The 26,406-nt window shown below is 37.2% G+C and overlaps 1 protein-coding gene across 3 annotated transcripts in view; it reads right to left on the minus strand.

Moving 5' to 3' along the window:
• PPCDC (phosphopantothenoylcysteine decarboxylase) overlaps window positions 1-26,406 on the minus strand; it is a 55,854-nt gene extending 29,448 nt beyond the window's left edge. For 2 of the 3 annotated variants that reach the window (XM_031956592.1, XM_031956590.1), the window contains exons 1-2: window positions 26,310-26,406; window positions 19,384-19,597 (exon numbers count right to left, since the gene is read on the minus strand). In XM_031956592.1, the coding sequence (XP_031812452.1) occupies window positions 19,384-19,569 (186 nt within the window). In that variant the 5' untranslated portion in view covers window positions 19,570-19,597; window positions 26,310-26,406. Of the gene's footprint in view, window positions 1-19,383; window positions 19,598-25,289; window positions 25,592-26,309 lie in introns of those variants that run through there. The other variant, XM_031956591.1, reaches the window with a different exon arrangement.

The raw sequence follows: 26,406 nt of genomic DNA on the forward strand, positions 1-26,406 counted from the left end.
AAAAAATAGATTTTATGAAATGGCAAAAGCACATAACTCCTTACAAAATAGATCTAATGAAATGTAAAAAAGCATACAATTCCTCACAAAGTAGATATAAAAAAGAAACCAATTTGTTGAAAAAGGGAATTTATGAAATGGACAAAAAAATCCAGTGACAAAGACAACTCGTTTAAAAATTCAATTGGCCAAATGCAAAAGGCAATAAAAAAGTTAACTGAAGAAAACAATTCACTAAAAATTAGAACTGAACAAGAAGTGAATGACTCAATGAGACATCAAAAATCAGTCAAATGAAACCAAAAAAAGAGAAAGAAAGAAAGAAAAGAAAATTAAAATACCTCAAGGGAAGAACAAATGGCCTGAAAATTAGATCTAGGAGAGATAATCTAAGAATTACTGGACTTCCTAAAAACCATAATGAAAAAAAGAGCCTAGACACTATCTTTCAGGAAATCATCAAGGAAACTGCCCTGATATACTAGAACCAAAGGGTAAAATAGTCCTTGAAAGAATCACCTCCTGAAAGAGACCCCAAAATGAAAACTCCAAAGAACATTGTAGCCAAATTTCAGAATTATCAAATCATGGAGAAAATATTGCAAGCAGCCAGAAGCATATAGAATCTGATATTCTAAAAGGCAAAGGAACTTGGATTGCAGCCTAGAATTGACTATCCAGCAAAATTGAGCATTATCTTTCAGGGGAAAAGATGGACATTCAATGAAACAGGTGAATTTTATTTATTTCTGATAAAAAGAAGTGAGCTGAATAGAAAATTTGATCTTCAAATGCAGAACTCAAGAGAAGCATAAAAAGGTAAAAAGAACAGGAAAAAAAAACTTTATTTTAAAAGTTAAAAAGCTATGTCACTATATGGGAAGATGATATGTTTAACTCTTGAGATCTGTATCTGTTTTATGAGTATACTTAGAAAGTGTATAATTTGTTTTTATTGTGATGATATAAAAAAGAAACTAGAGGAAGAAAATGATTCTACTGGAAGAAGAAGAAGATGGATTTAAAATGGGGTAAATTACATCTTATGAAGAAGCAAAAAAAGACCTATTACAATTGAGGGCAAGAAGGGAGAGGAATGAGCATTGTGTGAATTTCACTCTCATCAGATTTGGCTCAAAGAGAAAAAATATCAGATACATTTAGCTTCACAAAGAACCTTGTTTCACTCTATGGGGAAGTAGGAGGAGAAAAGGGAAAGGAAGGGAGAGGCTAATAGAAGGGAGAACAGAAGTAGAAGGGAAAAGAAATAAGAAAGGGGAAAGGGCTGTAAAAGGGGAGAGCTATTTGAGGTAATCAGAAGCAAAATACTACGGAAGAGAGAAAGGGGGAAAAGAAAAAGTATAACTTGCGGAAAATAAAATGGTGGGAAATTGAGTTAATAATTTTAACTATGAATGTGAATGAGATGAATTTTCCATAAAACAGAAGTAGAGGGGCAGCTAGGTGGGCACAGTGGACAGAGCATGAGCCCTGAAATCAGGAGGACCTGAGTTCAAATCTGACCTCAGACACTTAATACTTCCCAGATGTATAACCCTGGGCAAGTCATTTAATACCAATTGCCTCAGGGAAAAAAACAAAAACAAAAACAAAACAAAAACCAGAAGTATAGAATAGGGAAAATGGACCAAAAATTAACTGGAAACTAAATAAACTGATCCAAAAGAATGAGTGGGTGAAACAATAACTCATAGACACAATCGATAATTTCATTCAAGAGCATGACAATAATGAGACAACATAACAATTTATGAGATGCAGCCAAAGCAGTTCTTAGGGGAAGTTTTATATCTCTAAATGCTTACTTGCATAAAATAGAAAAAGAAAAGGTCAATGAATTGGACATGCAACTTTAAGCTAGAAAAAGAACAAATTATTATTATTTATTTTTTTATTTAATAGCCTTTTATTTACAGGTTATATGTATGGGTAACTTTACAGCATTAACAATTGCCAAACCTCTTGTTCCAATTTTTCACCTCTTACCCCCCACCCCCTTCCCCAGATGGCAGGATGACCAATAGATGTTAAATATATTAAAATATAAATTAGATACACAATAAGTATACATGACCAAACCATTATTTTGCTGTACAAAAAGAATCAGACTCTGAAATATTGTACAATTAGCTTGTGAAGGAAATCAAAAATGCAGGTGGGCATAAATATAGGGATTGGGAATTCAATGTAATGGTTTTTAGTCATCTCCCAGGGTTCTTTCTCTGGGCATAGCTGGTTCAGTTCATTACTGCTCCATTGGAAATGTTTTGGTTGATCTCATTGCTGAGGATGGCCAGGGCCATCAGAAGTGGTCATTATATAGTATTGTTGAAAAAGAACAAATTAAAAACCCTCAAGTAAATATCCAATTTGAAAGTCTGAAAATAAAAAGAGAAATTAACAAAATTTAAAGTAAAAAAAAAAAACTAATAAACTAATAAACAAAACTAAGAGCTGGTTTTATGAAAAAAACAACAACAAAATAAGATAAACCTTTAGTCAATTTGATTGGAAAAAGGAAAGAAGAAAATCAAATTGTTAATATCAAAAATGGAGAGTAAACTTTCCATCAATGAAGAAGAAATTAGAGCAACAATTAGGAACTATTTTGCCCAATTATATGTCAATCAATCTGATAATCTAAATGAAATGGAGGAATATTTAAACAAATGTGTAGATTAGCCAGATGAACAAAGGAGGAAATAAATGACTTAAAATAGTCCCATTTTGGAAAAAGAAACTGAACAAGCTATTAATCAACTCCCTAAAAAAAAATCTCCAGGACCAGATGAATTTACATGTGAATTCTACCAAATATTTAAAGAACAATTAATTCTATTATGCAAACTATTTGGAAAAATAGGGAAAGAAGGAGATTCCTTTTATGTCACAGATATAGTGCTGATACTGAAACCAGGTAAGGTCAAAAAAGAGAAATAAAATTATAGACCCATTTCCCTAATGAATACTGATGCAAAAATCTTAAATAAATATTAGCAAAGAGATTACATTAAATTATAACCAAGATAATACACCATTACCAAGCAGTAGTTATATCAGGAATGCAAGGCTGGTTCCATATTAGGAAAACTATTAGCATAATTGATTATCTCAATAACCAAATAGAAATCATGATTATCTCACTAGATGCAGAAAAAGCATTTGACAAAATCCAACAGCCCCATTCCTATTAAAAAACATTAAAGAATATAGGAATTAATGGAGTTTTTCTTAAAATGATCAGTAGCATCTATTTAAAACTATCAGCAAGTATTATATATAATGGGTATAAACTAGAACCATTCCCAGTAAAATTAGGGGTGAAACAAAGTTGGCCCATCACCATTATTATTCAATATTGTATTAGAAATATTAGCTTTAACAATAAGTAAAAGAATTCAAAGGAATTAGAGTAGGTAATGAAGAAACCAAAATATTACTCTTTGCAGATGATATGATGGGATACTTAGAGAAAGCTAGAAAATCAGTTTAAAAACTACTAGAAACAATTCACAACTTTAGAAATGTTGTAGGATACAAAATGAATTCACATAAATCATCAGCATTTCTATACTCTACCAACAAAAATCCAACAGCAAGAGATACAAAGAGAAATTCCATTTAAATAATGTAGATAATATAAAATATTTGGGAAACTATCTGCCAAGGGAAAGCCAGGAACTATATGAACACAATTATAAAACACATTCCACACAAATGAAGTCAGATCTAATCAACAGGAAGAATATCAAGTGCTCATGAGGAGGCCAAGCTAACATAATAAAAATGACAATTTTATCTAAATTAATCTATTTCTTCAGTGCCATGGCTATCAAACTCCCAAGAAATTATTTTACAAAGCTAGAAAAATAATAACAAAGTTCATCTGGAAGAACAAAAGGTCAAGAATTTTAATGGAATTAATGAAAAAAAAAAAAAAAAATGAAGGTGGCCTAGCTGTACCAGACCTAAAAGTACATTATAAAGCAGTAGTCATCAAAACATTTGGTACTAGCTAAGAAATAGGGTAGTCAATCAGTGCAATAGGCTGGGTTTATGGAACAAAATAATCAGTGACTATGTAATTTTGTGTTTGACAAACCCAACGACCCCAGCTTTTGGGATAAGAACTCAATGTTTGATAAAAACTGCTGGGAGAATTGTAAATTAATATGGTAAAAACTAAGCATTGACCCACACCTAACACTCTTTACCAAGATAAGGTTGAAATGGGTTCAGATTTAGATATAAAAAGTGATACTATAAGCAAATTAAAAGACCTTTAAAGGATAGTCTACATCTCAGATCTGTGGAGAAGGAAGGAATCTGTGGCCACAGAACTACGGTACATTATAGAATGCAAAATGGAAATTTTTATTTTATTAAGTTAAAAAATCTCTGTACAAACAAAACTAATGCAGACAAGATTAGAAGGGAAGCAGTAAATTGGCAAAAAAAAATACCAAAAAAACAATTTTACATCTAAGGGTTCTAATAAAGGACTCATTTCTAAAATATGTAGAGAATTGACTCAAATTTACTAGAATACAAGCCATTTTCCAATTGATAAATGGTCAAAGGATATGAACAATTTTCAGATGAAGAAATTAAAACCATTTCTAATCATATGAAAAAATGCTCTAAATCACTATTGATCAGAGAAGTGCAAATTAAGACAACTCTGAGATATCACTACACACCTCTCAGATTGGTTAAGATGACAGGAAAAGATAATGACTAATGTTGGAGGAGATGTGGGAAAATTGGGACTCTAATACATTGTTATGGAGTTGTGAACTGATCCAATCATTCTAGAGAACACAATATGGAACTATGCCCAAAGAGATATCAAATTATGCATACCTTTTGATCCAGCAGTGGCTCTATTGGGCCTTTACCCCAAAGAGATCTTAAAGGAGGAAAAGGGACCCACATGTACAAAAGTGTTTGTAGCAGTGCTTTTTGTAGTGGCAAGAAACTGGAAACTGAGTGGCTACCCTTCAGTTGGAGAATGGCTGATAAGTTATTATGGTATATGAATATTATGGCATATTATTGTTCTATAAGAAACAATCAGCATGATGATTTCAGAGAGGCCTGGAGAGACTTACATGAACTGATGCTGAGTGAAGTGAGCAGAACCAGGAGATCATTGTACATGGCAACAGCAAGATCATATGATAATCAATTCTGGCTTTCTTGAACAGCAAGGTAATTCAGGCCAGTTTCAAAAGTCTTGTGATAGAGAGAGGGATATCTGCACCCAGAGAGAAGACTGTAGGAACTGAGTGTGGATCACAACATAGTATTTTCACTTTTTTGTTGATTTTGCTTGCTCTTTTGTTTTCTTTCTCATTTTTTCCCTTTTTGATCTGATTTTTCTTGTGCAGCATGATAATTGTAGAAATATGTACAGAAGAATTGCACATATTTAACATAATTGAATTATTTGCCATCTAGGGGAGGGAGTGGAAAGAAGAGAGGGAAAAAAATTGCAACACAAGGTTTTGCAAAAGTGAATGTTGAAAATTATTTATGCATGTTTTGAAAATAAAAAGCTTTACCCCCCCCCCAAAAAAAATATATATATATGTATGTATTACCAAAGATTACCAAACAAAACATTACAGATAGAAAAGAAAAATGGGCTTAGGACAGAGCCTTGGAGGACAGCCTAGGTAGTGAGTGACCTAACCTGCAGATGACAATCTGCCAGAGGAGGAATGGTCAGATAGGCAAGGCGGGACTCGGGACAGCTATATCACAAAATCCTAGAGAAGAGAGAGTGTGAAAGAGAAGAGTTGATAGATGGTACTAAAAGCTGCAGAAACATTAAGAAGGATTTGGATGGAGAAAGGGCCTTTGGATTTGGCAATTAAGAAGTTGTCAATAACTTTGGAGAATTCAGTGTTATTTGGATAAGGAAAATGGAGCTAAGACTGCAGAGGGTCCTGAAGGAAATGAGAGGAGAGAAAGGTGAGTTTTTTCACTGAGTTTCTCTTTACTGAGGCTAGCCAAGAGGAGGAGATATGGGATGATGGCTGCCAGAGCAGTGATGGAGGGGGAAATGTGTGTTTGTTGATGATGGTTAAGTTCCTATTATTCAAATATTCCAATTATATGTGATCTCAGGGATCTAAATGTTCCCTCTTCTACTCACAAATCACAGCTCATTCCCTGCCTGCCCACTTTAAGCAGCTCGTCTCCATATTCTCCCTGCAAGGGTTCCCTCAACTTCTTTCAACACCAGGAAAAAGGCAGTGGACTCTGTGGATGTCCATCTGTCATTCTTCATTCTTGGAATCTTTACATGTGCCCTTCTTTACATGTGACAGCTTGCCCACCCTCACTATGCCTTTCCATCACCTTCTCTTTAACCCTTACTTTTCGTTCTCTAGACGATTTCTTACTCCAACAACACAGAGTGGTACTCCAAGGATATTAGTATTTTTAATGGCATTTTAAAAGTGCTTTACAAAACAAATAGCTAACTTATTTGCAAAAAGGAGAAAGAACGTTGCCAGAGGTAACATTATGTTAGAATATAAACTTGTTTGTAAGATCTTATGAATAATTATGAGTATGATCTCATAGAGAAGAGAAATAATAGAGTTAAAATTATTTTAAAGAAAAAATGGGGCGATAAACAACTAAACAAAGTCACCCCCAAGGATATTCAAAGATGAAAATGGAAAGATTACCATTAGAAGAAAAAATTTTAAAACTTGCATAACTAAAATCAACTTTTTTTCCAACAAGGACAATGGCACTACCACAGTTGGATTCTACCATAAGAGAATGGACTAAAGAGCTATAGATATAGAAACAAAATTTTGATGTCATTTAAGAACCAATAAATGAGGTATTTTAAAGCTTGGGAAAAGAATGCAGACCTTATTAATAATGAAAAAAGGCAACCAAGAAACCATCAACAACTACTGACCTTTTCTGCCTACTCTCCCGTCAATACAAAATCTAATTCAAAGGTATCCTTGATGAGGGCATTAGGGAACAAGAAGACTTTCAAAATCAATATTCAATGATGGATCACATCTTTACCATTTCACAATTAATGGAAAGATGAAGGGAATATAAGATTAATATCCCATTATCCTTATTGTTTGCTGATTACAAAAAAAAAAAAAGTATTTAATCAGGTAGAAGAAAATGCTGCCTTTCAGGTCCTTTCACAACAAAGTGTCTCCCATCCATACATCAAAATCATTCAAGATTCTTCAATGATAAACATGAAGAGAGACATAATCAAGGAGATGTTAGCTACTCAGGAGGAATAGTAACAGAAGGAAAGCTGAATTAATGTGTTCTTTCTTCTTTTGGACATTGTGTCTCTCTCTTAGGCTAGAAGCACAATGGCCACATAAGAGTGTGATCCCACTGACAACTGGCACAGAAGCTTTGACATTCTCCTGTTTCATGTAAGAAACCTGTTCAGAGGAGGCCCATATCCTCACAATACCCTTGGTGTCTCTTCCCTGATCTAGTCTAGTCTTCTATTGCGTCTGCTTTCTCTTCCACCAGAATGATCGCTGAACTGGAAATGAGACCAACCTTATGTGATTAACAAGAAGTCACAACTGAACAAAAGGAAAGTAATGATAACAGCACCTAGTTGTCTTCAGTGGGGATGGAAGAATAACATCCTAAGGCCCTGAAATAAAGGGTGGATGTAAATGTGGAGTTGCCATCAATGATGTCTGAAAAGGCACAGACAACAAGAAAACTCCTGAAGGCTTAGAGCTGGGCAAACATTCAAATTTTCATTAAAGAAGAAGGCAGAGTTCACATACGATATAAACTAGCGAAGCTGACTTTTGTTCCCAGCAAGACTGTAGGGCCAGTTATTAAAGATTTGTCTTATGAGCATATGGAAAGAGAAGAAGTAATCCCTTCAAGCCACTGTAGCTTCCTCTAGCAATGGCCAATCCAGGCCAGTAGCATGTATTTTTCTGAAAGGATAAGTGGTTGGGAGTGCTGCAGACACAGTAGGAGAAAATCAAACTGATTCTATTTTATAATTGACTTGATTCTATATCACTGCTAACATTCTGTATAACTGCTTAAGTCATATTTCATGTCTTTGAATTAAGCTCAGAAGTTCATAGGTTCAGAAGTTCATTCTTCCTCTCTGAGTTTAGAAGTTGTTTCCCTATAAATCATCTTAATTAAAAGAAAACTGTTATCTCTATACCACTAGCTGTCCTTGTATAATTAGAAGAAATCTGTTATCTATATGCCATTAGTCATTCTTGCAGGTGGATTAAATCAATTAGAATTTCTTATCGACAAGATAGAAGGAGGGGGTTGTTGCTAGCCCTTCATTCCCAATTTCCAGCCAATCATATTGTCTGCCACATCTATGATGCTTCTGACTATGTCACCAATCATACTGTTTTCTCTCATCTATGATAATGCCTTCTAGTTTGGAGATGCTTCTTTTTTCTATAAAAATGATCTGCCAGCCCTCATTCAAAGTCTTTTCTGAGGAGGCTGAGACCTTTATTGCTGGCAAATTCATGCTTTGCTAATAAAGTGATTATGCTCAGAGCTGTGCCTTGTTTTTGCCTTAATTTTATTTTCGACAGTATGCTTATAGTTCAGGAAAGCATTTGAAAAAAATCTCTTTGGCTACATAAGATGTAGAGATGAGAGCTGGAAAATAGCACACCTAAGATGGCTTCAGAACTAGTTAAATGATTGAACCCAAAAGAGGAATTATTAATAAGTCAACATTAATTCGGAAGTAATTTTCTGGTAAAATATCCCTGGGATTTGTCCATTGCCCTAGATAGCTTCATATTTTTAACAAAGATTTGAGTGAAGTCATAAAATATATATTTATGAGAACTACTAATGACACAAAACCTGGAGGAATAACTAATATATAGGATGACAGAGCCAAGATCCAAAAAGTTCCTGAGAAGATGCAATAGATATTCTTCACCTCCTTTGTATCATGGACCCTTTGGCAGTCCTGTGTGTCCCTTCTAAAAAGCATGTTTTTAAATGAAGAAAATTATGAATTTAAGTTAGAGATTAGTTAGTAAAAACACAAATGTGATCCCCCCCCCCCCACACACACACACACATCTAAATTCACAGATTCCCTGAAATCTACCCTGGATCCTTTGAGGGTCCATGAACCTCAGATTAAGAACCTGGACTGCCCAAAACAATAGGCCAAATCTAATAAAGAGAAAATGTAATAAGGATAAATGTAAAGTTCTTGTATAAAGAGATATGAAAGTTTTGGGAAATGCACACTGAATACATGCAACAACTTCACAAATTTCACTGATTCAAGTTCGACATGGCCCAAGTTACATAAAGAGATACAGTATGGCCAGAATGATGGCCTTGATCTCTCAGATTAGGTCACCCCTGTTGTGCTGTTTTTAGTTCTGGCCACCAGATTTTAGGAGAAATGTGGGTAAACTGGAAAGACATTCAGATGTGGGTGACCAGCATGGTAAAGAATATCTCATTTATGACATGAAATTCAACTGAATGAGCTAATAACCATATTTAGCCTGAAGAAGAAAGGACTCAGTGAGTGAGAGTGACATGGGAGCAGTCTTCAAATATTTGAAGGAACATCATATGGAAGAACTTAAACTTCTGTATAATTTCAAAGGCCAGTGTGTTACAGTAAAACAGAATATGGATTAATTCTCAGTCATAAGTGCTAATTTTTGCCTGATGATCAACACTAAGAAAACAGAGGTTCTCCACCAGGTAGCATCTAACCATCCATAGGTAGAATCATGGTTACAGCAAAAGAAGTTTTGAATGCTGTGGATAAGTTCGCTTGGCAAACACATTGCCAGAGCTAGCTCAGTGTTTAGGAGGTTCCAAAGGAAAGTATGAGGGGAAGGAGATATTATTCTGCCTACCAAATTGAAGTCACTGTGCTGAGCTCATTGTTGTCCCACTTCAGGAAATCAAACTGTTTCCATTTGAATTCTTTTTTTTTTTTTTTTTTTTTTGCACATGAAATTGCATTATCTATTATGTACAACTTGCTATTCCTTTAAAATATATAATAAAGTTATTATGTAATTTTTTCCTTTTTTCCTCCCTCTCTCCTATCCTAAAGATGGCTACCATTAGACACAAATGTGTATGTGTGTGTGTGTGTGTGTGTGTGTGTGTGTATAAAATTATTCTACACATACTTCTATTTATCAGGGTTTTTTTCTGGCCAATAGTATCTTCCTTCACAAGTTCTTTGTAATTAATATGGACATTTATAAGTCAAAATGACTTACTAATAGTGATAATATTAACAATAAAACAAAATTGCTGTTATTGTATACAACATTCTCTTGGTTCTGCTCATTTCACTCTTCATTTTCTCATGCAAGTCTATCAATATTTTTCTAAGATCACTGAGCTCATCATAGCACATTAGTATTCCATCATAATCATACACCACAACTTGATTAGCTATTCTCTAATTGATAGGCATCTCTCTGTAATTTCCAGTCCTTTGTCACCAGAAAAAGAGCTGCTATAAATATTTTAAAACATATATGTCCTTTTTCTTTTTCCCTAATCATCTTTAGAAATAGATCTAGATTTGGTATTGCTGGATCAAAGGGAGTATACTAATTCTTTGGGCATAATTACAGATTGCTCTCCAAAATGGTTGGATCAGTTCATGTTCCATCAATAAATTAGTGTCCCACATCCCCTCTAACATTTGTCACTTTCCCCTTCAATTATTTTAGCCAATCTCAAAGCTGTTTTAATTTTCATTTTCCTAATCAATAATGATTTAGAGCATTTTTTTCAAAAGACTATAAATTGTTTTTATTTCTTCATCAGACAACTGCCTTTTCATATCTTTTAACCATTTATCAACTGGAAAATGACTTGCATTCTTGCAGATTTTACAAAATTCTTTATATTATTTGAAATATGAGACCTTTATTTGAGAAACTGTATATTTTTCCCCCAATTTTTTTGTTTCTAATCTTGGCTACATTTGTTTTATTTAATGTAATCAAAATTGTTCATTTTATATTTCACTCTGCTCTCCACCTCTTGTTTGTTAATAAATTGTTCACCTAACCATAAGTCTAATAAGAAACATGTACCATGTTCTCCAAGTTTTCTTGTTATATCTCTCTTTATATCTAAGGCATATATCCATTTTAACCTTATTTTGGTAAATGACGTAATATATTGGTCTATGCCCAATTTCTGCTATACTGCTCTCCAGTTTTTCCAACAGTTTTAACCAAATAATGAATTCTTATCCTCAAAATGTGTCTTTATACTTGTCAAAGATAAGGTTACTATATATTCATTTGCTGCATATATTATATGTCTACTCTGTTCCAGTGATTTACCTTCCTAGTCCTTAGCCAATACTAAGGAATTTTGATGATTACTACCTTAAAATATAGTTTAAGAATTAGTATATGAATTATCTTCAGAAGATTCTGACAAGAATTATCTTCGGAAGAATCTGGCAAGATAAGGTATTAGACACTGAAGTCTTTTCTCAAGCTGAACTGCCAAGCATTCAAACTCTTTTGCAAATAGTACAGCCAATAGGCTGGCCAAATTGTTCAAATGCCAAAAGTATACTTGCCTAAAAGAGTTTTATGGAGGACTCACACTAGATAAGCACTCACATGGAGGTCAGAAGAAGTAACACAAGGATACTCCTAAGATCTCGCTGGAGAATTTTGGAATTGTGAGACATAGGAGACACTGGCATAGGACACTGCCCCAATATGGCATGTCCACATCAAAGGCACTCTGCTCTATGAGCAAAGCAGAATTGCAGAAGCTCAAGAGAAATATACGACATGCAAATTTAGAGACATCTCCTCTCCAACTGTTCAAATGGACTATTTGTATCTGACCTGTGGTAGAGCTTTCCAAGATCATATTGTTCTAATTGGTGACAGCTGGACACACCGTACCTTGACTCCAACATAGCAATGTCATTTTGCTGCTCTTGGAATACAAAGGACAAGAACCAACTATATTTTTGGATTTTGGATTCCTGCCAAAGTAGGAATTTTTTTGTTCAACTATGCATATTTGTTAAGGAGTAGTGGGAAGAAGGGAAAGTAAATTTTCATTAATTGAAAAAAGTTAAATTTTTAGAAAGCCACCAAACTAAGAAGCATGGACTAGTTCAGGATATGACAGGCTCCCTCTCACGACAGCTGTTCAATGAAAGGCTGGATAACTTTTTGTCAAGGATATTGAAGAGAATACTTGCTCAGGCCTAGGTTACAATAGCTAGTCTCTAAGGTGTATTCCAAATCTGAGCTCCTGTGATTCTTCTGTCCAGCCTATGTTCTACATCCAAACCCTTTGCTACCTGGCCAAACCACATAGGAGCTGTTTCTAAGGATTAGTGGCTGCTCCTTGGTTTGATTTGGGAATAAGAACTCATATAGCAACTTAAAAGTTTATGAAGAATTCTCTTAACAATAAGTAGACAGTAAAACTTACACTTAATAAGTATTATTATATCCATTTTAAAGATAAGAAAATTGAAATGCAAAGAAAAGATTACTTGTAAATATCAGAATAATGAACTCAAATGTCCCAAAGAGTAAACCCCCTATCCATTCCACTATATCATGATGCTTTAATTTTGACATATGGCTACAGAAAAAGGGTCTCTACCAGCAGACTATGAGGAATCTATGTTGCCTATTTTAATCAAGCAGTTAACTTAAGCACATAACTATTCAGCAGGCTACATTTCTGAATTCAAGGGGACCCTACTTCCATCTTTCTGATTAAAGCTAAAGCATCTGGAGGCACATCATCCAAACAGGATGACAAAAATATAGACAAACTAGAAGAAACCATTAAGATTTACCTACTCACAGACTGAGAATTGGAAGGAACTCCGAAAGACCTGTATCCTGTTCCATTGCTTCTTTTTACAGATGAAGAAATTGAGGTCAACAATCAACAAAGAAGAGGCTGATTTAAACCTGGGTGTTCAGGAGATCATTATATACTTCAACAATAATACTATATGATGATGATCAATTCTTATGGACATGGCCCTCTTCAACAATGAGATGAACCAAATCAGTTCCATTTGTTCAATAATGAAGAGAACCAGCTACACCCAGCGAAACAACTCTGGGAAATGAGTGTGAATTACAACACAGCATTGCCAATCCCTCTGTTTTTATCCACTTGCATTTTTTATTTCCTTCTCAGGTTAATTTTACCTTATTTCTAAGTCTGATTTTTCTTGTGTAGCAAAATAACTGTATGGATAGGTATACATATATTATATTTAACATATACTTTAACATATTTAATATGTAATGGTCTACTGCCATCTGGGGGAGGGGGTGGGGGAGAAAGGAGGGAAAAGTTGGAACAGAAGGTTTTGCAAGGATCAATGCTGAAAAATTACCCCTGCATATGTCTTGTAAATAAAAAACTATAATAATAAAAAATAAATAAAAGTAAATCTGGGTCTTCTCATTTCAAGTGCTGAACACTTTCCACTCTCCCTACTGGACTCTCTGTGCAAAGCACTATGATACATGAGAAGGAGATGCCAGCATAAATAAGAGATCCACCTGACCCTCCAGAGCCTTATGATATACTGGGAAGATAAGATACAAGCACATAAGGAGCGATTTTGAGAAAAAGAATAGAATGCAGAAGTACACAGGAGAGGTATAAAGTACCATGAGAGTTCAAAGGAGGAGACATTGCTGGCTGGGGGTGATCGTCCATGATCCTCACAGAGCTGTTCTTATCTGAGCAGATTTTAGAGACAGGCTTTTCAACAGAACAGGGATGGGCAAAGGAAAGGGGGAAGAAGGGCAGCATTTCAGACTCAGAAAACAGTGTGAGCAAATGACTAGAGGCAGTAAGTCCTGGAACAAGCTCAAGGACCAGTGGGTGGTCAGTTGGCCTGGGCCTAAGCACCTGAGATGGCTAGACCTTAGAAGGCCAGGCTAAGGAATCTGGATATCATTCAGTATGGGACGAGGAGCCATGAGCCTCTGCAGCCACTCTCGAGAAGGCTAACCCTCAGGCGCAGATGATGACGAGCCTTTCTTCCCACAGGTAACTGCCACCAACCACGAGCCTCTCTCCGCATGGTAGTCCCAAGGAGGAGGCAGAAATTTCATCCTCCAGATATCACTTGGATCTGAGATTAAGACAGATACTAATAGGGACAATTGGACTTCTCACACCTCAGTAAATCCCAATGAGAACCTGGCAAAGCAGGAAGGGAAATAAGATTGAGCTGATATTTCTGACTCCAGGCTCAACTACATTATGAACTGCCTGACTGTATCCTGGGACTTCCTTTGTTGAAACAAAATTGTGGACCTTCCATACTGGAAAAAATTAAATGCAACTCTCACTCTATCCCACCCCAAGCAGCCACAATTATGTCTAGTAATATATAAGCAGCCACCCCCATTAAATTTCACACCCCACCCCAATTTGTTACTACTCCCTCAGAAACTTCCTTGGCACAAATGGAATCACTTGGAGACACTAGGGTTCAGCAGGAGGAGCCCTCAGAACTTCAAACTAACCATGGAAATATTATCTCATGATCACATCACTACAGATCCCCATCATACACTTGACCTACATTTCAGATCTGCTGACCAGTTTCCTCTCCCTGTCTTGCTTCTTGTCTAGGTGGCTTTAACTAATTGTCCTTGGGACCAAGAACAGGGAGAATAAAGAGAAAGCCTTTTCTGGCTAAATAGATCAAGTTTTCATAAGCAAAATGAAGTAAAGCCTCATTCATTACACCTCCCCAATTTGGAATTGGTGGGGCTTTGGAAAAGAGCTTTATGGTGTCAATGAGGTCTTGTTTGCTAAGCAAACAATGATGTGGGCAGGATTGGATGGAGAATCTTATATTTACTTGAAAAAAAAAAAAACAGTTTTCGAACACTTTAGGAGCTCTTATGTACTTATAATCAGTGGCAAATCCCTCATGTTTCTAAAACCACATGCTTTACTTGTAAACATTAATAGACTAGCTTCTGCTACTGAATAAATTTTGTAACAATTAAGTATACATCTTTCAGCATAATCTCTTATTAATTCTAGAGGTTTGTGCCAAACCTGCTATGGCTTGTGGCCAAATATATAGGGAGAGGGACTATAACAGGGACACGTGTTAAAAATGACTGTGTAAAAGCATGTGTTTTAATGGCAGGGAACACAGGTATCTAAAACAGTTGATGGTGCAAGGCCCACAGCCCTGGGCCTGGAGTCAGTCGAATCTAACCTTAGGCATTTACTAGTTATGTGATCCTGAGCAAATCACTTAACATGTCTACCTCAGTTTCCTCATCTGTAAAATGGGGATAATAACAGCACCTACCACCCAGAGCTGTGTAAGAATCAAATGAGAGAATATTTCTTTAAACAAAACAAAACAAAACACTTAGCAACAGAGCCTGGCACATAATCAGCACTACATAAACGCTTATTCTCTTCCTCCTTCTTTTCTAAAGTTATGTTATAGTAAAAGCTCAAAGCCTCTGGTGAATCAACAATGACCCAATGGGGGACTATTTTCCAACCTTGTTTTTAACAAAGTCGGTTCTAGTCAGAAGAACTGTTTGCCAGTTCTAACTCTGCTACAACTAAGGCAAATTACTTCCTCTTAGGCCTCAGTTTACCTGATTTGTAAAAGGAGGAGGTTGGGACGCAGGTGATTTCTAAAGTGGCTTCCACCTCTCAAATCTTAAGAATAAGTTTCAGAGAAAAATGAAAGGAAGCTTGGGACTGGTTGCTTCAGCCCACTGTGTTCACCCTTAGATCAACACTGCCACCTACTGAACATACAGATTACAGTCAAGTGAGAAGCTAGGGGCAAAACAAGGACTTAGACTGAATCAGCAGTCTGTCGTTCACTCGTTCATTCATCCATTCACCCAACAAATATTTATTGGCCACCAACCAGAAGTGAGCTTTATGCTACATGTTATGGGAAATAAAATAAAAGAGGATATTCCCTGCCTTCAAGGAGCTTACAATCTAGTTGGGGACATATGTAACTCATAAGGTTATATCTTATGCCCTAAATGAGTTTGGAGCAGCGAAAGGGAACTATAGTTAGACTGATGGGGTTAGGACAGACTCTAAAAGAATAAAAGGATATAAACTAGACTTTGAATGGAAATTATATTTGGTTGGGAGTGGAGAGTACTTCACTAGCAATTCACTAGTGGGAGAAAATAAAATTTTAAGTTTATGGAGGAAAAAATTCTAAAATATCCCTATCCTAATCATTAATGGTTACAAGTGGTAAAGGGTTAACTCATACGCATACCCCTTCCCATCTAACTATTTTCTAGGCCTAAAAATCTGAAGAAATCATAGTAGTTCCGAAGCCAGAGAAGATCAATGACTTACACAGAAAATTTCAGGCCTAGGACCTGGACTTGGGTAATCAGTATTCTCCCCATTCCTATCCTACTTGGAGATTTTTTTTTTTTTTTATAACAATCAATATGACCTTCTTTCCCCTCTTTTTAGAGGTGGAGAACTAAGGTTGTGGAAAAGTACTGTGAAACACACTTGATATGTTGCTTGGTTCTGTTGAATTGCTTTTGTTCTTTCTTTTTTAAAATCTCCATCACAAGGGATGGCTCCCTGGGTTGCAAGTACATGGGTATATTTAGAAGGAAAAAAAAGATGATACAATAAGAAAAGATATGAATATAAGTAAGATTTTTTTTAAGAAAAAAAAAAGAAATATGGTGTGAGCAGAGGCTGGAAGATGGGAATGAATGCAGCATTTTATGGGAAAAATCAGCAGCCCAGTTTGATTACACCAGGGTTTGTATAAAGGATCAGATGGGGATCAGGCCCAGCCCAGTCAGACCTGGACTCTTGTGACACCTTCTTAACTGGACTCTCTGCTTCCAGTCTCTCCCATTTATAACCCATCCTCCTCACAGCCAGCCACTAAAATAATCTTTGGACAACAGTCCTCTACTCCTCAAAAATCTTCAGGACTCCTGATTATTTCTAAGATAAAATTCAATTTCCTTAGCCAAGTATTTCATGATCTTACTCTCTCAGGCTTAGTTCCCTGTAACTCACTCCATTCTTGCCACGTGGTCCAAATGCCATTCTCTGAATTCAACATTTTGACTCCTTCCAACACACCCAGAATGTATTCCCTCCTCAATTCTGCCTCTTCCATCCAGGTTCAGTTCAAGGGCTCCTGCCACTGGGAAGTTTTTCTGATGTTCCTAGTTGAGAATGCTTCCTCCATTTACATTCTTTTGGGGGTTTTTTGTTTTGGTTTGGTTTGGTTTGGTTTTCATTTTTATCCTTGCACCCTCCAACACCCAGCTTGAATAGTGATTCGTATATAATAGGTACTTAGTTATTAATTCTGAATAATAAACTACTAATGTGTACAAAATAGACACTAAGTTACTAATTCTGAATACAGCTAAGGAGTTTGGTCTTTATGCTGTTATAAAAACAACAATGATAAAAATAACAACAGCAACAATAACTGTAAAATTCAGCAATTATTATTGTATAGACAGTAGGGAGTCCTTGGAGATTTCTAAGCAGAACTTTGCCTTAGGAAGAGTAATCTGACAGCTGTGTATAGGATGCATGGTACGGTGGAGAGCACACTGGACTTGGAGTGGGGGGAGTTCTAGTTATGTCAATAGGCCAACTACTAATCTTTCTGGACCTTCGTTTCTTCATCTATATAAGAGGGAGCTGTACTGAATAACTTGTGAGATCTCCTAAGGCTCAAAATCTATGATCCTATGACGGCTGCAACATAAGACTAAAAACAGAAAAACAATTGGAAGGCTGAGCAATTAGCCAGAAGGAGATGAAGGCCACAATCTGAGATACTGTTTGTTGAATTGGGCTGGTCTCAATTTTTACCAAGATCTCCAAGAGACCTTGCATTATCATTTCTGGGGTTCAAGCCCTACCTCCTTCACAAACCACAGCAGCAGAAAGTCAGCAGCAAGCAGAGCAGTGGTGAGACACAGCATGGAAGGAACACATGAATCTGACGCTCAGGGGAACTGGCTTCTGGGTTAGGTCAGATACTAACTAGCAATATAGCTTTGGGAGCAAACCACCTTACTTTTCAAGTCTGGTTCACTGTCTATAAAATGGGTTCATTATTCTTGCTCTGTCTATCTTCCTGGGGCACTCAGAGAACTAAATGAGAAACATACATGAAAATATTATAGGCACAATATTTTCATGCGTATATATATATATATATATATATATATATATATATGTGTATGAAAGTTAATTATTACTATTACTAGATGATCTTCACCTAGTTGAGGCTAGGAATTGTTTCAGTTTTATATTTGTTTCCCTTGCAACCTGGTTATTTACATGTTGAATGCAAATCTAGAACTCCTAGAGAATAGGAATTATTTTTGCTTTTCTTTACACGCCCAACATTTAGCACAATGATGGCACATATTAGTCTCTTAATAGGTGCTTGTACAATTGAAATGAATTTAACTGAAGTATCTCTAAAATCTCCTCCAGTTCTAAAATGCTATGATCTTATTATATCCTAATTACACAGTTTCATGTCAAAACTCTCCTTCTCTGAATTCCCATATCACTTATTACAGTAGCAAATGTTATGCAATCACACCCTTTTGGTATACTAGGTCTTATAAACCATGCCTCTGCTGCTATCTCATTCTGGAATCTCCCTCAACCCTGAACACTTTAACCATTCATTCAGTCTTTCGCCACTAAAAGGCCTGCCTCCCTTCCCTCACTGTTGAGCTCCTTCTTGAACCTACAAGGCCCTTCAATCCTTTCTCGGTCCTGTTCCTGATTTCCAAACCAATCACCTCAGGAAGATTACTCTCATCTCCCTCCTTCCCTTCCCAGCTTACTTTAGTGTGTCACCTTCCCCTATTAGAATCCAAGTTCCTCAAGGTCAGGAACTATCTTTCTACTTGTTTCTGTATCCCTGGGAACATAATAAGCACTTAGTAAATGTTAGATTAATGTCTAAAAGCACATTCTAAGCATCTGAAACAATCATAGAGTCAAGAAGCTTTATTGGGCCATATTATATGACAAGAACTACACTAGACGACTGGAAATACAAAAATATTATCCCTGCTCTCAAGGAGTTCACAATTTTACAGGGGAGGCAACCCACAAACAATGATGAGAAGCAAAGACTTCATCCTCTAGTTTCTAGGCCCTGAAGAGGTATTTTTCACCCAACTGAGCCTCCAAACCTTATTTAGCCTTGTTGCCTAAAAAGTTCATAATAAGTGAGGCAGGAAGAGGGACAGGGCCTTCTTGACTTTATTTGGTAACACTTACCCCTGGAATCGCTAAAAGGCCAGAGACCAGAAGAGGCAGCTTTAAGGAGGCCACACTGCCCGTGACTCCCACAAGAATGTGGATGTTCTTTTTCACTGATGAGATAGCTGCTCCTGATTCAGGCACTGACTCTGAACAGGCTGCCCCAGCATCGGGCTCTGGAGAACCACACGTCCTGGACATCATGGGGTAACTTGGCAGCTGTGTTCAGGACCTAAAGACAGAACAAGGGCCATTTTCTCAGTTCTTTTCCCTCACAAAGAGTCAGGCCACCCAACTGGGCTAAAAATTGGTGCCAGGAACCTTAACTAAGAAGTTTCATTGTTTGTTTGTAAACAGCATACTTAAAGAGGTAAACACTGTACAGAGAGGTATTGTGCCAACACCTCAGAAACACTTTTGGTAGGGAACCAAGTTCAAGCACTCTTTCCAAATTCCCAGATTTCTCTGGGACATTCTTATTGGTAAGGGATCATCTTGAGTTTTTCCCCACCTGTTTATATTCCATTCACGTCAGTCTCATACATTGAGAGGTCCTAGCTTTTCTTAACCCTACCACTGTGCCTCTGAAACTATGATTCTATCATCAACAAGCTACCCTTCACATTAGACTTATGTTCTTCCCCAAAATTACTTTATGTTTACTTATATATGTGCAAGTTGTTCCTTCCTCAAAATAAGTAAAGATTATTTCATTATCTCTGTATACTCAGTTCTTAGGATAGCGTACAATTGTTTAACAAATGTTTGTTAAATTGAGTTGAACTGCTGTGTCTGGAGAGGGATTCTCAAAGTTTACCCTATCAAAACTTGCAAATTTTGCTGGAGACCAAGAAAAACCAGTCATCTAATGGACATAATGAATAGTTTTACTAGGTTACAATATATGGGAACAAGATTCATAGACATAAGAAAGCACCTGTGAACAAGATGATAATGGCACACAGTGCTAAGGGTGGAATATAAGATAAATTTAAGGTAGAAAACCTCTAAGACTGAAAGAGTTGTGAGCAAAACGAAGATCCAATAGACTTCAGTGTTGTAAGGGGTAGAGACAATTTCCTTTTTTGTCTTTATATCCCCAAAGTACCTTGCAAATGATAGATGCCTCATGAAATGCTTATTGAATGAATGGAAACACCAAAGAAGTATATCTAACAATATATAAAGAACCTGTCATGAAAGAAACTGGACAATCAACTGGAGAACCTGACTTCTCTCCTAAGTTTCTGGCTCCCCATGGCCATCTGTAAGGAAGAGAAACCCCTTGCTGATACCTTTCTACATCCAAAATTCCAATGAGGAATGTAAAAGACAAAGAGAATTAAGTAAATGTAAATTAACGTTCGGCAATTTGAGCTTCTATGAACCTCTTTTCCACATAAAGACCCCAACCAGAAGAGACCAGACTTTTCAAAGTAATGACTGAGACTGCTGCATTATCATGAGCAGCACAAATTAGTGACATTTTGATCTAACTTATCAGCCACAAGGTTCCAAGAGTACCAGCTGCCTTCTGGTCTGGGATATGCTGCCCCAGTGGCAGTGACATGAGTAGTAGAATGGCCCAGTTGGAAAACTAACCACCAAAATGAATATACTAAAAGATTACTGAATTGCAAGAAATGGACATGAAGAATCCAAAAATGAAAGTAAAATACAAAGTAAAAACAAGCCCAACCTGCAAGAGGCTTACATTCCTCTGGGGGGAAGCAATATATACACAGTTAAGAAAATACAAAGAAATGGGGAAGGTCAGGCTACAAGTGGAATCCAGAAATGACTGTATTATGATGATCTAAGAACAAAAGGAAACTATCTTATTTTTAAATATAAGGAACTGCTGCTTTGGTATACGAAGTTATTCAACCAGTTGTGCGGGGAAAGCCAGTCTTGTCAGCTAATGGGGAGAGTCTCTGTCTTCCTGAGACTAAGGTACTCCCCTTTCTCACCATTCCCAAGGGAAGGAAGAGATGAATTCTGTGCTGTACTCCAAACCTGTCAGCCAGACTGAGCAAGAGTGGAGAAGAGCTCTGGCTTTCTACTTGGAACTGGGTTTCTTCCTGGCATCTCAAGAGCTTTCTCATCATGTTATCTTCATCACCTCTGGGGAGCAGGTGACCCTGGAGAAATCAGTTCAGTTTAAAGGCAGGAAGCCAGCCTTTTATTTCTTTTGTCTCTCCCCAGAACTAGGCCCCTCCCTAACATAATGAATGGGCAGAATTGTTTTGTCTCAGTTCCCAGGTGTGAGTGTTTTGCCGTTTGGGAAAAACACTGTGCAGACCCTGCACATGCTGCTTGCCCCTTTCCCAGGGGTGGTTGGGACCCCCCACCCCTGCTCCTGGAGAGCAGGGGCTGCTTCTGTTGGTCTCCATAGGCCTAGGCAGATGGGACAGAGCCAGAGGGGCAGTGTTCAGAGAGAATGTGACCCAGGAAAGGCACTTACCTCTGAGGACTCCAGATAACACTCCAGGAAATTTACTTTCTCTAAACCAACAGTAAATGCTTAATAAAGGCTCGCCCCACCAATGCATAAACCAACAAGTTTTTTATTAAGTATCCATCATGTGCCAGACACTCTGCTAGGCACTGAGGAAACAGAGACAAAAGCAAACAGTCCCAGAACTGATTTGTTCCTTTCTATGGTCCTGGGTTAAATCTGCAGGGTGGGGGTAAGGGATAGGGGTAGTTACAAATTAATTGGTATATACCAAATTCCACAAAGGGTGGTGGGGGATTCCTGTCTTTGTGACTGTAGTCCAGTCACTCCCCCAGCTGCCAGTTCTTCCTCTATAAATAAGGGAGCTGGACTCAGTAGACTTGCTAAGGGCCTTCCAACTGTGGAGTTGTTATCGCATGATCATCCTTTCCAAGTCACTGCTCTAAGTAGTTGTTGTGGAGGCAGGACAATAATGGAAATACGATTTATATGCTTCCAGGCTATGAGTTTATAGCAGTGAGTCTGTATTTATTTTAAATTAAAATTAAATACCAAATCAATAAAGCTATTACTACAACCTGATCATGCTGGATTCATGAACTGACACAATGGGGTGAGGGTGGAGTGCCAAAGGAGTTGAATGTGCACCTCCTGGTTCCCTCATCTCTATCTTCCCCCAAGTCATGTCATAAAGACACGGACACGGTTCATGCAGGTTCAAGTACTCTCGTACCTTCCAATGCCACAGAAGCTGAAAATTCTTGGCTCAAATTCAAACAGTTGGCTAACAGGTATCATGAATCTACACCATATAAGATTCAAAACCCACAATGAAAGGGCCCAACGCCCACTGCTCTATGCTGATCCCACCTGTCAGTCCAAACATAATTAACAGTCTCTTTTCTGTTGTAGTTGCTTTAAAGATAAGCCCAACAAAAAACTGCAGCTGCTAAGATTTAGACAAGAAGTTAAACTAGTCACAAATGTCCACTAAAGATTTTTAAGAAAAGAGTGGAGGACTGATTTTCAAGGAGGGAAGTTTTCCCAAGTTATTTATTTAAAAGATATTTTATTGATGCCTTTTATTTTCATATCACAAAAATTTCTGGAAATATTCCCTTGTACTCCTAAGCTGAAACCTCTTTGATTTCAAAGAAAAACAGTTAAACACAAAAAATTCAAGGATATTTTAAGTAGAATCTAGCTTTGAAGCTATGGGCAACAAAATATATATTAGCCTAGTCAAAAATCCAGTCACTAACTGTATGTAACAGATAACCAAGTAATTAATACATGTAAACTACTTTGCAAATGTTAAAACATTATATAAATATTGCTGATTGCTACTATTAATGAAAAAGAGCTGACAATGTTTCAAAACTTTAATTTACAATAACCCTGCTGCAGAGAACACAAGGTAACTATAAGTTATCTTTACTATAAAGATGGGAAGAAAACTAAAGCTCAGAGGCTTATCTATAAAAGGCTTCACAGGTAAGAACAAGGTGAAAGAATCAGAATTTGTCTCCAAGACTTAGGATTCCAAATTGAGTGCATTTTCTTTTTCTTTTTTCTTTTTTTTTTAAGTGTAGTACACAAAGAATACTGGAAAGAGTCAGAATGCCTGGTATTGAGTTCTGGCTCTAAAATATGCTAAGTCAAACTGAAAGACTTAAATCTGGATAAGAGCTTCGAGATGAGTAACACTCTCTGAACCTGTTTTCTGATCCATAAAATGGGAGTGATTATACCAGCTCTCTGTGTAGCTCACCAAAGACAATTAGATTAAATGAAATAATGCTGTAATATAAATAACCTGCTTTGTAAGATATGAAGTGTGATAGGAATGTTAGCTGTTGTTACTGTACCAAAAGCTGTGGGGTATGTTCCTATACTTCCTGGCAGGCCTCAGGAGAGTACCTGGCTGGAGGGATGAGTGGGGGGGACAGAGAAAGACAGTTTTTGATAAGGGCAGGGGAATAGATTTGACTAAATGATTTCTGGAGGTCCCCAGCATGCTACGAAAAACAAAAGGTTTAAAAAAAAAAAAAAAAAAAAAAAGATGGATGCCGCCTCCCAGTGGACAACCAGAGACAATGGGTGTCCTGGGCATTCAGATAAAAGCTTTCTTTCTTCAAGGTAATAACCATGAGATCCAGAAAATCCAAAAGGTACAGTATCCCTCCTTAAATCCATGTTGTCTTATTGTGTGCCCATTTGACACACAAAAATGTTTTTGAATCAAAACGACTTCCTAAGTGAGTCACTCTGTGACTCACTGTTATGTGGGCCACTCGATTTCCATCTAGAAATACGTAAGAAGAGACCTTTTCTCACAGCACGAAGTTCTGGACCACCTCATGGGCCAATTAAAGGTAAGACCAAGTGAATGATGTATTTCTTAAAGAGTCAGTCTAACCTTTTATTCCATTAAGTGATGATGGTTCATCTCCCAAACTAGAGAAAGAGTCTGTGTCTTACCCTCCTGAACAGTATAACACCTTATTAGTGTGTAAATATTTATAAATGCACATAATTTAAAAACATATTTTTTAATAATTCTGCTCTCCAAGGCACAAGGGAGTTTATCTTGTGATAAATCAAGGGTCTGATACTTCAGGGTGACCTTGTTTAAACAAGGCACTTAAATCTCTCTTTTTCTTCATCTATATCAAATGAGAAGGTTGAACTGAATTGCTATGAGGGGCAGGTATGCCACTGAAGGCTTGAAGATGTGCCTTACATAAAAGCTTTGTCATAGCTGACTAATAGAGCAATGAGCAAGATTTTGCTATCCAACCTAGTCTAATAAAAAAGGAACCTGACCTGGGTATGAATCTGAGCTCTTTATACACAGAATCTGTGATTTGACTTCCAGTGACTCATAATTATTGACATTTCTATAAGGCTAAAAGTTCTTCATAAGTAAACAGTTTGAGGGCAGAGACCATTTCCTTATTGGCTTTGTATCTTCCTGCTCCTAAGTAGTGCCTGGCACACAGTACATATTTAATAAATGCTCAATTATTTCACTTGAATCTCACATCTGAGATACTCAAGTTCTTGAAGATTTATCTTGCCCAAGGTCCCGCAGATAGTAACTGATTGGATTTGAATCCAGGCTTCCTAATTCCAAATATAAGTCTCTTTCCATTTTTTCCCAAGTTATACTGTCAGATTATTCACAGAATACTCTTAATTTTCACATATATAGAGAGACAGAGAGACAGAGAGAAAGACAGAGACAGAGACAGAGAGAGAAAGAGAGACAGAGAAACAGAGAGACAGAGAGAGAGGAGAGAGAAAGAGAGAGACACAGAGAGAGAGAGACAGAGACAGAGAGAGATTTCCCACATATATTTCCCAACTCCTCTATAACAGGGATTCCCAGCCAACACACTTACTCCCGAGAGGCAGAAGTTTGTCAAGGGAATAAGGGGAATAGTTGGTAAATAACTCTATTTACCAGACAGTCTTACTAGCAGCATGGCGCTGGGCCAGTCACTCATAGTCTGCAAGCCTCAGTTTCCTCCTTGGTAAAACGCGCATAATAGCAGCCCATACCTTGAAGGACTGTTGTGAGAATCCAATGAGGTAGGGTCCTGTGATTTCAGTGGATAATATAATAACCAGCATTTTTAGAATTCAAATGAGATGTGTCAAACACCGTGCAAGTGAACTTTAAAGCCGTGTTACAGTCCCCCTTTAAGGGCTGCAAAGTGCTGGGCTCGTTATCTCAATTGATAGATGATTTATATACCATCCGAGCCCCAGGTCGTTCCTCCCACCTATGTTAAGTGCTTTCCATCAATGTAATATATATTCATTATCATATAATATAACATTCAATGGGAATATATACACACACACAAACATATGTGTACTATGTAATATATAGTATATGCTTATATAGCATACACAGAGATAAGTATATACACACGTGCCCATATTTCCATTCTATATAGATTTATATATAACATGTTAATATATATTTTTATGCATTATATATAACAAATAAAAATGCATATTAAATAAATTTTAAAAATACATATAAAGCTGTGTAACCATGCGTATTTGAACGTCTGTGTACAATATATTCATCTCACTCCCCACGATCTTATGGTTTAAATGGGGTAATAGTTAATAACCAGCATTTTTATACTGCATCTGATTATAGATTATTTATATTCTCCATAAACGGAGGCCCCGCGAGGCTGCTCAAGGTCATAACCCTTCACCTTTCCCCGAGGTGGAAATGAAGACCCCCTCCCCATCTCCCCCTTCCCCTCCCCCTCCCCCTGAGGACTTCCGCTCCACGAGTGACTCATTTCCTCTCTCTGGGCCTCAGTTTCCTCCTCTGTAAAATAACTGTCATCTCAAAGGTCCGTTCCCAGCTCAAAGAGCCGGGATCCTACGGGACCCCCGCCCAGCACACGCTCCCCGCTCCCCTCGGCCCCCTCGGAGACGAGCTCGCTTTCTGCCTCACCCCTAAGCCAAGTACGTCTCCCAGCGGCCCGCCAAATCTCGCGACGCTTCAATTCCTACACCCGTCACCCGAGCCTGATAACCTCGCGAGAGACTGC

Source organism: Sarcophilus harrisii, chromosome 2 (genome assembly GCF_902635505.1).
Source record: "Sarcophilus harrisii chromosome 2, mSarHar1.11, whole genome shotgun sequence".
Classification (NCBI taxonomy): Eukaryota; Metazoa; Chordata; class Mammalia; order Dasyuromorphia; family Dasyuridae; genus Sarcophilus; species Sarcophilus harrisii.